The sequence below is a fragment of the Pimephales promelas genome, chromosome 15 (assembly GCF_988280905.1).
Source record: "Pimephales promelas chromosome 15, fPimPro1.hap1.1, whole genome shotgun sequence".
NCBI classification, from domain to species: Eukaryota; Metazoa; Chordata; class Actinopteri; order Cypriniformes; family Leuciscidae; genus Pimephales; species Pimephales promelas.
Window position 1 is genome coordinate 16631194 of NC_142783.1, and position 12168 is coordinate 16643361.

A 12168-nucleotide genomic window follows, 5' to 3' on the forward strand; every position below is an offset into this window, starting at 1 on the left:
ATTTCTCGCATTCTTCACGCATATTTCACGCGTGAAATACGCGTTAAAAATCATTATGAACGGTCGGTGTCATTGGCTGCTGAAGACTTGGGTCTAACCATTTCTGTGAGCTTAGAGGGGTGTACCTTTCATAGACTAGGCCACCACCAGTTTACATTCTATAGATCAGCTTATTCAGTTTTTTTTTGTATAACCTATATGAATAATCTATTTAAATAGGAGTTTTATGACAATTTAGATAAAAATAAAATTAACTTGTTTTTCTCCACTCATGCCTTTTTGTAAATAAACACATTAGTGACATTCTAGCTTTAACATCAAAGCATTAACATGTGTGGGGAAATATACAGTGGAGGTAACCAATGCAAGTTTATGATCACTGCAGGTTTAAGATACAGACCACTGTAATCAATATCTGTCTTTAGAAAACAATTTTTGTAGAGCTTTTGTTGTGCTTACATTTCATTTTTTTTTTTTGCTCAAAGACTCAAAGTCAGCGAATGAAGCCTTAGGATGGGAATAAAAGCACATTTTATTGGTTATAAATTCTTAGGATGAAAATGCAAATGCACCATATAAATGTAAATAAAAAACAGTGGAAAAAAATTAGTGCCATTAAACTGTGTTCCAAAGATAAACAGAGGTCTTACGGGCTTGGGACGACATGAGGGTGAATCATTAATGGCATAATTTTAATTTTTGGGTGAAAAAAAAAAAAAAAAACTGCCACTAGGGGGTTATACATATTAATTACGATTACAGATTAACTCTGACTGTAATGTCTATGTTTATGTATTCTTTAGGTTTTCCATCAGTGTGATGTGGGTAAGAAAGGTTATTTGTCCAGAGAAGATCTTAAGATAGCAGTTATAATGCTTTGTGGATACAAGCCATCAAAGGTAGGCCTACAGAAAATCAGAACCACTTGACATTCTCTAAATTATACATTTACTGTCATATTAAAGGGATAGTTTACCTAAAATTCTGCCATCATTTACTCACCCTCAAGTTGTTCCAAACCTGTGTGAATTTCTTTCTGCTGTTGAACATAAAAGAAGATATTTTGAAAAATGTTGGTAACCAAACAGTTGATGATGTTCATAGTATGGAACCCATATTCTTCAAAGTATATTTTATGTTCAGCAGAAATAAAGAAATTCATAAAGTTTTGGAAAAACTTGAGGGTGAGTAAATGATGACAGAATTTTTATTTTTGGGTGAATTAGCCTATCCATTTAACTAACATAATATGCATATGGTGTACTTCTATCTTTTTAATATGCACACACACAGCATATACAGTAAGTATGCACTGCTTTACATATTTATGCTTACATTGATTATATGTCCTGAAACATTTGTTTAAAAAAGACCAACATATAGATCTAGCTATGACTACCTTTTATGTAACGTATGGATGCTATTAAATACTTAATTATAACGCAGACCCACTGGGATATTCTGAAATTCTATTTTGGGATACTAACTAGCAATATTTGATTCTTTCTCAAATCGTTCTTTTGAGTTAGATTTTATCAATTAATTGTTAAACCGATTCATACAAATGGCCTGATCAATGAACGAATCAGAATCAAGAGTCAACAACTCATGACAACTGTAATTTTGTAACATTAATGGAATACAATTTTTAATCTGACAGGGCTAGGAGCATTTAAAAAAAAAGATTTTTTTTGTATATGTCTAATCATATTTTAAGTCATTTTGTATGTTCTCTTGCAGTCAGAGACAAATATCTTGATGGAGAATGGCACTAATAAGGATTGTCCAGGTAAAGGCAAAATATAGTACCCGTCATATTGGATTAATCCATCACAGTTTTCTGTACAGTTTTAGACATACCATTTCTGTATATTTTAGTGTATTTCACCTTCAGCAGACACTCAAGCCACATTGATGTGCACTCCAAGATTATATGCACAATTTCTCTCCTGATTTATTTTTCGACATGGAAAACGAAATTTTATACCACTCAGGCAAAGTGAAAGGAAAAGGAGCTTGACGTAGCTAGCTACTGTATAATCTTTTTACACATTGCCAGTAATGAAATCCTGACAAACCACGGTAAATAATGTTGCCGTGAAATGCATAGAGGATTTCTACAGGCCCTTTTGACAGACAGAAACACTGAGGAAAATGGGGGTTTTGGCAGGACAGCATTTTGAAGGAGACATTAAATGGTTGAAGACCTAGATTAGTAAGTAATTTGTTTCTTGTTTTATCCCACAAGCAAATTGCTTTTGTATGCTGCCCTGTGGGAAAGCATAAGATAATCTAGTTAAAGTGGCATGCTTTGTGTGATGAAATATTCCACCATTAAATCTTGCTCAGAGCAAATGGTGAATTAAATTGCCCCTCTTTTGAATTTCATGTGATTACTAAATTAGTGATGGTCGGGAGGAGAGGGTTGCTGGTGGTGATGTGGGAGGCTTGACTAGACTCAGTAGTGAAATGCTTTGGCAGGCTCATTGCACAGAAAAGAGGCCACTTGAGGCTTCAGTGCTACACAGCGTTCACAATACTACTACCACTTGTTTAGCCTACTCAACCCCTTTTTTCTTTATCTCACTCTCTTTCTTCTTTTTACACTATAAGCGAGAAATGGTGAAAAGGTCACATCTCCTAATTGCTATTTCTCGTGCCTCTATTTTTTATCACAAAGGAATGAAAGCTTCAGAATTAAGATTTTGTTGATTCAGAAAGGCCTCGACAATGGATAATTGAAAGATATTTAAATAACAGATGTTTATTTATGCCATTTTTATTGTTAGGGATATGATTCAACATAGATTCAAACTTGCATTATTTGCATGAGCGCAAAGCCCTACAGAGGATTATGAGGACAGCTGAGAAGCTCATCGGGGTCTCTCTTCCCACCATCAAAGACAATTACATAAAACGCTGAATTTGCAAAACAACCAGCACTATGGATGACCCCACACACTCCTCACATAAACTCTTCAACCTCCTGCCATCTGGCAAGAGGGTACTGTAGCATTCAGGTCCTTGTGGCCAGACTGTGTAACAGCTTCTTCCCCCAAGCCATCAGACTCTTTAATACACAGAGACTGGTCTAACACACACACACACATTTGTGTGTCTCCATCTTTTGCACATGTTCAGAGTTGCCCTTTAATTCATTTTCACTCTATACCGGGCTGCTACCTCAGTATGTCCACAGAAAACTATTCATAGTATTCTATTCATAATATGTTTACATTTGGCATTTTTTTTTAGAAAGTATCATCTCTTTGCACTACTCAATCATAACTGTACTGTGCTGCACTGTCTTTTACTGTGCCTGTTTTCTGTTTACTTATTAATTATTGTATTGTACTATCCTGTACTTTTGCACACGTTTGCACGTGCACTTTTGGAGACTCATTTGTCTCATTTTGTAGTATACTGGCATCGCACTGCTCTCTCACGGCCCTCGGCCCAGACTCTCAAAGCCCAGACAAATGCTTGACTAACCAGAATGGTACATTAGATTAGATCTGAAGCTTTAGATTTAGTCTTTTAATCTCCAAAAAAAAAAAAAAAAACGTCCTATGTTGTTAATGCAACATTCATTCAGCATCCATGTAATGTTTGTATTCTGGCTTCCAACCTGGTCTGGAATGGCTCAGGGACAGTCTGAAGTGATAAGGGAGGAAGCACATCAAATCAGAGCTGTCCATGATTTTAAACAGGAGCTCTGGGCGAGAACACTTTTGCACTTTTTCCTGTGTGTGTGGTATAAGTCAGGCAGCTACCTGTTTGCGAAGTCATTTGCGGTCATTGCGAAGCTTTAGTGCATCATTGGTTGATTGCTCACGAAGAAACGTCAGATCTAACTAAGCAATAGAGAGTTTGCTACAGGATCAGGCAGATCAACTGGAAAGTTATTTTTAGTATTGAAAAGAATAAATTAGGCAACATCTATGTACAGTATGCATTTACATTTTAATAATGGCAAGTGACCATTCCAGGGGCTATTTAATGTGTTGTGTTGCTGGCATCCGCGGGGCACAGATTGAGTAGCTCAAAGTTCCAAAAGTTTTTCTTTCCCCTTGCTGCGATGTAAAAAGTTCATGCAACGTTCATTTTTTTAAAACAAGAAACTCATTTTTACGACAATTCCGAGAGCACGTTAAGGCTATGTTAACTTATTAGACTGTAAAAAATTGCTCAACTTTAAGCGAGGACGGTTAATAGATTATCAACTCTAGAAACAATACCAAAATGTGTTACCAAAAGTGAATGAAAATGACTGACACATTTCAATTTGAACGGTTATCTCTGAAAAATATTCTTACCGTTGTTTATCTCTGGTTGTCTCTAAACGAGCTGCCATCTTGCCAACAACATCTCATTCATCCAACTTCAAGTTACACCCCTCTCTTGCAGCCGCAGACAGTCCCATTTCGATTATGCTGCATTTCCAGGATGTGAAATTTTGAATTTTCGGTCAAATTTTCTACCACTGAATTTGTAAAGCAAAATAGAATGGACCGGAAATTTCCTGTAGAATATTATAGGTTGTACTTTTAAACAGAATTAATATTTTGGATGTGAAATCTGAAAGGTGAAATATAGATTATTAATTTTTTTTATTAATGAAAATATATGTGAATGTTTTGAATTGAAATATTCATAGCTTAAATGTACAACCATGTTGAATTTCAGCCCATAAAAATGCAAGAAGGGTCAATGCAATGCATATTATTTTAAGTAGTGCAGTTCAACAAGTTTTTTGGTTCAAAAACATTTGTCATTATTTTATTTCCATACGACAGGTGCAAAAGGAAACATCTGTCATTATATGGTTCTGCATTAGTGCTGTCACGAACTGCTCTGAGGCTTGTAGATGAGATCCAAACGCAGCTTTATTTGAGGGCAATCCAGAGGCGTAATCCAATGTACAGGCAAGGGTCATAAATAGATAGGCAGTCCAAAACAGATAAACAAAGAAACAAACAAAACAGGCAGGGGCCAGAGGCAAGAGAGTAATCCAGGGAACAGGGCAAGATATCCAAAACCAAGAGACCAGAAAACCATAAGAATGCTCAGAATTGCAGTGAAACACTTAAACAAGACTTCGCGGTGAGTGACTGAATGAACATGGTATATATAGCCAGACTAACAAGATGAGACAGGTGAATGCAATAGTGAATGAGGTACAGGTGAATGTGATCAGTGATGATGAGTCCAGGCAGTGAGTTCTGGGAACTGTAGTTTGTGTGAAACATAGTCTTATCTGGAGTGCCCTCTGGTGGCTCAATAGGGCACTCCAGCTGGTAACCGTTACAAGTGCAAACGGCAGACTTGTCTTGCATTTTCTAGGATTGTGCAGAGACCTATCCACCTTATTTTGCTCTAAACAATGCGCCTGTTTGTTAAAATTTACGGTGACCACAGATCAATAAAACGATTATCGGTTTATAACGATCACAGCACCCTTATTTATTCCATTATTTATTTTCCTATTACATTTATCCATTTATTTATGCATGTTTGGTCCATGCTGTGTGGCATACATGCTGAAGTTTTCTCTCTTTTTTTGATTGTAAGAATTAGGATAATATAATTGGAGAGCAAAATGTGTGTCTATAAAAATACTTCATAATTTAATTCAAATTCCTATGAATTTTCATGGCCATCTGATGACAACTGAAGCAAATGTCACTTTTGTGGTGTTTAAAATCTCTGTAGCCTAAAGTTGTCCTAATTCTATCAAAATTTGGCAGAACACATTCAAGTCTGCAATAAAATTTCCCCCTGTCGGTTGTCTGCATGTTATTGATCTTATTGTAAATGATTTATTACCCTATTTTTTCCTTTTCGGATAATCCATTTTTACTTAGATATGTGTGTCAAAATACAAAAGAAAATGTATTTTGTTACTTCTGTTACATAGCAACATTTTCTTATGTAATTGTGACTTTTAATTCATTTTTTTGTTATTTTATAAAACATTGGTGTGTATCTTGTCCATCGCCATTTGTGCTGTATATGTATAGTCATACTTCAATTCATGCTGCTTGATGAGAGGTGTACTATTACTTTTCTAAGCAATCAGATGTATTATTTCATGACAAAAATGAGGGAGGGAAACCCTATCTAGGGACCAGAATATTATAGAAACTTGATAGTGAGACTTTTTTTTTTTTGAACATGCAAATCAAGCTCCACAATCATTTTCTTTAGAAAAAACTACACTTCTGCTTACTAACTTGTTTTTGAAAAAGCAATCCTTTCTGTGTTCACATAGTACTCTTTTCACTTGTCCGTTAGGTGTGAGATTCTCAAAGGACGCATTACAGCTTATGTTTTGGCATGATTTAAAGTGCAATGGAGCCATCACGTCTGTCCTTGGATCTCTTAATTAATTTGAGCTTTTCCCAATAGAGGTTTATCCCCCAGTTTCTCAGCCATCACTTGTCAGCATGGCCCACCCAGATCCCCACGCCAAACTCCTTCTGTATATTTGCTGTTTCGTGAGAATTCTATCTAGAACTCCCCAGCCTACCCTTTTCATCTCAATAACAGCACTCAGAGAAAAAAAGACTACCCTGCAGGCAAGAGAGAAAGATATTACTCCTTTAAACACAGTGCTTTCAGATGACTGCCATGTAAAGGAAGAACCTGCACTTCAGACGAGAGCCTTGTAATAGACCCAGCCTTCTTTCTCTCTCTCCTAAAGGGGTCCCACTGGAGCAGTTTGTGCCTCTCATGGGGAGGAAGATGTCATCAGAAGATCCATATGAGAAGACGAGGCAGATCTTCACTGCATTTGATGTACATTGTAGGTGCATCCACTCTTTGCATTCTGCATGTTTAACCCTCTGGTGCTCTCAGCGTGGTGATTTTCTTTTTTCCTTTTTTTTAAAATCAATTCAATGAAAGGAATGTACTATATTTTAGTTTGATAATGTTTTTTTTTATTTAATAATTTGTATTTTTAGCGGATTTTATGGTACTACATTTATATTTGCAGTAGTTATAATCAATTTATTCATATTTTGAGCATAGACCCGAAAATTGAATTTCCAACTTAAACTATTGTAAATTTTGAATGCTTTGGAGCAAAGACTTAAGTTTAATATTTTTTTAAGAGGACACATGGCAAAATATTGCTGAAGTGAAACATTTTTATAAAAGAGAACTTAGTTACAGAATTTTATGGTTATTGTTATGAAAAATGCACAAAAAATATTTTTTCAATTTTTATATGAAATCAACGGCAAAGTTGTGTTCCAAATTTTAGCTTAATATCTAAAAAAAATTGCTTTCAGTATAAGAATTTATTTGGCCGCAGTGCCAAAAGAGTTAAATTAGTCTAGAAATTAGTCTCCCATTCATTTCCAATGCGGTCATTTTTGACCCAGAGGAGCACAAGTGTGTTTCAGGATTTTTTTTTAGGACCATGTAACCTTTTCAAATTATGTCCATGATTTTTTTGCAGGTGTCAAAACCTTTACCAAGTTTGTACCATACCAATGAAGTAAAAAAAAATAAACAAAATAAAACATGTAAGCATTTTCGGTTTAAAATGATAGAATACCAGGGGTCATGACATGGATTTTTACAATTAGTTTAATATGTTCCATGAGGCACTTATAGTGTTTTTTAAAGTTGTTTTTTTTTCCCCACAAACTAACAAATATATACACTCACCTAAGAATTATTAGGAACACCATACTAATAGTGTGTTTGACCCCCGTTCGCCTTCAGAACTGCCCTAATTCTACGTGGCATTGATTCAACAAGGTGCTGAAAGCATTTTTTTTTTTTTTTTTTAGAAATGTTGGCCCATATTGATAGGATAGCATCTTGCAGTTGATGGAGATTTGTGGGATGTACATCCAGGGCACGAAGCTCCAGTTCCAGCACATTCCAAAGATGCTCTATTGGGTTGAGATCTGGTGACTGTGGGGGCCATTTTAGTACAGTGAACTCATTGTCATGTTCAAGAAATCAATTTGAAATGATTCGAGTTTTGTGACATGGTGCATTATCCTGCTGGAAGAAGCCATCAGAGGATGGGTACATGATGGCTATAAAGGGATGGACATGGTCAGAAACAATGCTCAGGTAGGTCGTGGCATTTAAACGATGCCCAATTGGCGATAAGGGGCCTAAAGTGTGTCAGGAAGCCATTCTCCACACCATTACACCACCACCACCAGCCTGCACAGTGGTAACAAGGCATGATGGATCCATGTTCTCATTCTATTTACCCCAAATTCTGATTCTACCATCTAAATGTCTCAACAGAAATTGAGACTCAGACCAGGCAACATTTTTCCAGTCAGTTCAACGGTCCAATTTTGGTGAGCTCTTGCAAATTGTAGCCTCTTTTTCCTATTTGGAGATGAGTGGTACCCAGTGGGGTCTTCTGCTGTTGTAGCCCATCCGCCTCAAGGTTGTGCGTATGGCTTCACAAATGCTTTGCTGCATACCTTGGTTGTAACGAGTGGTTATTTCAGTCAAAGTTGCTTTTCTATCAGCTTGAATCAGTCGGCCCATTCTCCTTTGACCTCATCAACAAGGCATTTTCACCCACAGGACTGCCGCATACTGGATGTTTTTCCATCCAAAATTGCTTAAATCACCTTTCTTTCCCATTCTGACATTCAGTTTGGAGTTCAGGAGAATGTCTTGACCAGGACCACACCCCTAATTGCATTGAAGCCACTGCCATTTGCTTGGTTGATTAGATAATTGCATCAATGAGAAATTGAACAGTTGTTCCTAATAATCTTTTAGGTGAGTGTATAGTGCAATTGTAGTGAGAATGTCTGCAGTATGAGGTCCATTTGGTGTTGGGCAGAAACAATTAATTTTTTTTTCTTTTTAATATTCTTTTGTAAACAATGGCCGATGCCTGTGCTATCTGTTAAATTTTAGTCCTGATTAGGTATAGTTTGCCTACACATAATGATGGTGAAACTAATCCTAATAACTGTGTTTATGATAGCATTTTAACACACCTGTTCTTTTCATATTATTACAGTAGAGGGCGCCATGTGTCCTTTTCTTTGGTCCACTGTTACTATCATGCAGTGCAGTGTTGTGCACAGACCTCTGCTGGGGCAGGGGCTAAAGTGCGTTCCCTGGGGGTTAGGGAGGGTGGGAAAGTCTTGGTTGCTTCATCCTGCAAAGCCAGGCCATTGTGCGAATCCTTAACTGAAAAACTGATTTTTAAACAGTTAATGCCTTACAAGCTAGAAAGCCAAATGCAAAGATTCCCCCATTTTTAGCTGTAGTTTTGCCCTAAATTAAGTCATTCTGTGAAATGAAGCATCTGAACCAATATTTGAGTTTTCAAGGTTGGGTAGAAAACACAGTAAAATGGGCCTTGCGGTCTCTCTGGATTGTTTCAGCCTCCATGGAACTGTTTGTAGGATATTCCAAAGGGAGGCAAATGTATAATTAACTAATTAATTTTGTAACAGAAATTATTTTTACAAAGTTAGGAGTGACCACAGAAGGAGGATATCTGCTGACCTTGATGGAATCTGCTCAGAATGGCTGAGGGATCTTATTTCATTAACCCTGCTGACCTGCCATTAAAGAGGAAAACCGGTGTATTTGAGCAGGATATTTATTCATGTGAAAACGCCTCTTCAGCAGACATACGATGGACCTATTTTTGCCTGAAGCTCTCTCTCTCTTGTTCACTTTCTGTTTATCTCTCTTGTATCTCGTTTGATTTCTCAGTCGTCTTTGAAATATCACTGACTTCCTGTGAGCCACCCGATCAGGCTATAGAGCATTTCTACATCTTTCCAGACCTAAAATTGTCTACAGCAATAAGTACTAGGCATTAAAAAATTACAGTTGGCTTTTAATTAGAATTGTGAATGGTAATGAACCATCAAATTCATTTTGAGGACCAAATTGCTGTGAGCGAGTTCACTCAACCCTTGTACGAATTCAGGGCAACCTGAAAATTAGCTAATTTTAGAACTAGATTGGAATTCTGAATCTAACTTATTCTTTACTAACCCAACTTATTGTGATTCTGGTCTTCACTGTATATCAGCACTGACAAATGATAGTGCTACGAGATGCACTTTGTATCAGATTGGGATCTTTTTAAAAGTTCAATTGGCTTCCCTTTGAACAGTTGTCAATGAACATGCGCAGCTGAAGACTTGAAGGACAACTGTCAGGCAGGTGTTCTCCAGCAGAGCTTACATGCTAGAAAATTGTTTAAATAATTTCAGCAGTTCCCAGATTGAATGTCTTTGTTCCTCTGCCAGCTAAGCTTAAACCCTCTGTCCTGGCTTTCTCTGCCTGATGTTCCTGTCAGCCTGCCAACAGAGGCAAGTCCTCTCCTAACTGCGGCTGAACAGTTTGCTCTGGATGAGATGTATGACCGTTTCATCTGCACCGTCACCCCCATCCTCATCTTCAATGGGGATGCGTTGGAAGCTAAAGCACGCTGAAGTGCGTCTCTCCCATTCAGAGCTGAAGTGGCAGCCTGCCCTGTGATAGAGCATGCTCGGTGCAGTTGGAAACTCTCCCGTTCTCACCCGGTGTGAAAGTGAGCCGTGCTCCCTGCCGGTTGCTGCTCGTGCTTTGTCTTTAATTTCTTCTGCATTCAGCTAATAAATCCATTATACACCCTTTTAACACTTCAAATCTATTCACAGGCGAGATGTGTAATTTTCGAGTTTTGAACAGGCCTATTGTCATGGCTGTGGAGGGCAGTGTTTGGTTACGGTTGGTGTTGCTTGGTCTGGCGTGTTGACATGCATGTCACAGTGCTGCCGCCCGCCGCTGTGCCTCTCATCAATTCAGCAGACACGCTAAACAGATTCCACTCTCAGCTCTGACTTTGGATGTGAGCGCTCTAAACTTCCTCAGGGGAGCCATTTCCTGCAAATCAAAGTCCTGCGTGCCAGTCGCCGAGAAGAGGGCAAAAAGAAGCTGTTCCTCTGAGATTTCTGAAAGAGACTCCTGTAGACACTGAGATCTCAGCTGGTCTTACTCCTTGCTTTCACAATCTCAGTCAAAAAGCTGCAAGTGGACTTAAAGGGTCATGAAACCACAAAACACATTTTTTTTGATGTTAACAGATAGTCAAACGAAAATTTATTCAGACACCTTCAACATTTCTCACATTATCACAGTTAATTCGCTATAGTTGAGTTTCTATATAAATGGCAATAAATTGACAAGAATTCAGAGTTGGTTCACTGGTTTTGGCCATCCTTCTGTTAGACTGTCCAACCCGATCTCACAACCAAGTCGTACGAATTCGACGAATGATTAAAAAGTGGCTAATTCGTAACAATTCATACGACCTCACTCGTACGAATTAATACGATTTTGCTAAATCGTCCATATTTTACGAATTGGCTAATTCGTATGAATTCGTACGAATGACCTACCCCTTACCCCGCCCCTAAACCTAACCATCACGTGGGTTTAGACAAATCGTACAAATTCGTACGAGTGAGATCGTACGAATTAGTACGAATTAGCCACTTTTTAATCATGCGTCGAATTCGTACGAATTGGTCGTGAGATAGTGTTGGACTGTCACACAAATGAATTAGGCTGAATAGCTGTCAGCTTTCAGCTGTTACCAGTTTTGGTCAACCAGTTACCAAGCAATGCTTAATTTTGTTCAGTCTGTGGTGTTTAAAGGTTGCATTAGCAATTAAAGAAAAACATTTTAAAGGGATCATCGGTTGCAAACTTCACTTTTATATAGTGTTTGCATATAAATGTGTCTTTGCAGTGTGTGGACACAACCACCATACAATGAAAAAAATCCATTCACTACTTTTTTTTAATCTTCAAAAAGTCGAAACACTCTCAAAAATCAGGCCGTTTGGTTTTTCTGAGCACTATGATGTCATAATACAGACTGTCCTGTATTATGTTTCTGCCCTCAGCCATTCGACACCCCCCATGGAAGCGAGGGGTGGAGTGTGCAAGTTGCTCATTATCATTTAAAGAGACATGCACCGAAATGGGTCACTGTGAACAAAGCTGTTTTGGAGGAGGTAAAAAGGGTGTTGTTTTACACGACCATTAAGCAATGGCTTAAGGTTGTCAATGTCAGCATTGTGACAACGCTGTAACAACATTCACCACACAACTTAGTTACAATAACCTTTTGGCCATGTTGTTAAAACGTTGTTAAGAGGT

The 12168-nt window shown here is 37.8% G+C and overlaps 1 protein-coding gene across 1 annotated transcript in view; it reads left to right on the forward strand.

Annotated features, from left to right (window-relative positions):
- efcab11 (EF-hand calcium binding domain 11) overlaps positions 1–12168 on the forward strand; it is a 60542-nt gene that overhangs the window by 2410 nt on the left and 45964 nt on the right. The window contains 3 exon segments of the mRNA XM_089120247.1: positions 804–899; positions 1741–1789; positions 6704–6805. Of these exon segments, the coding sequence (XP_088976373.1) occupies positions 804–899; positions 1741–1789; positions 6704–6805 (247 nt within the window).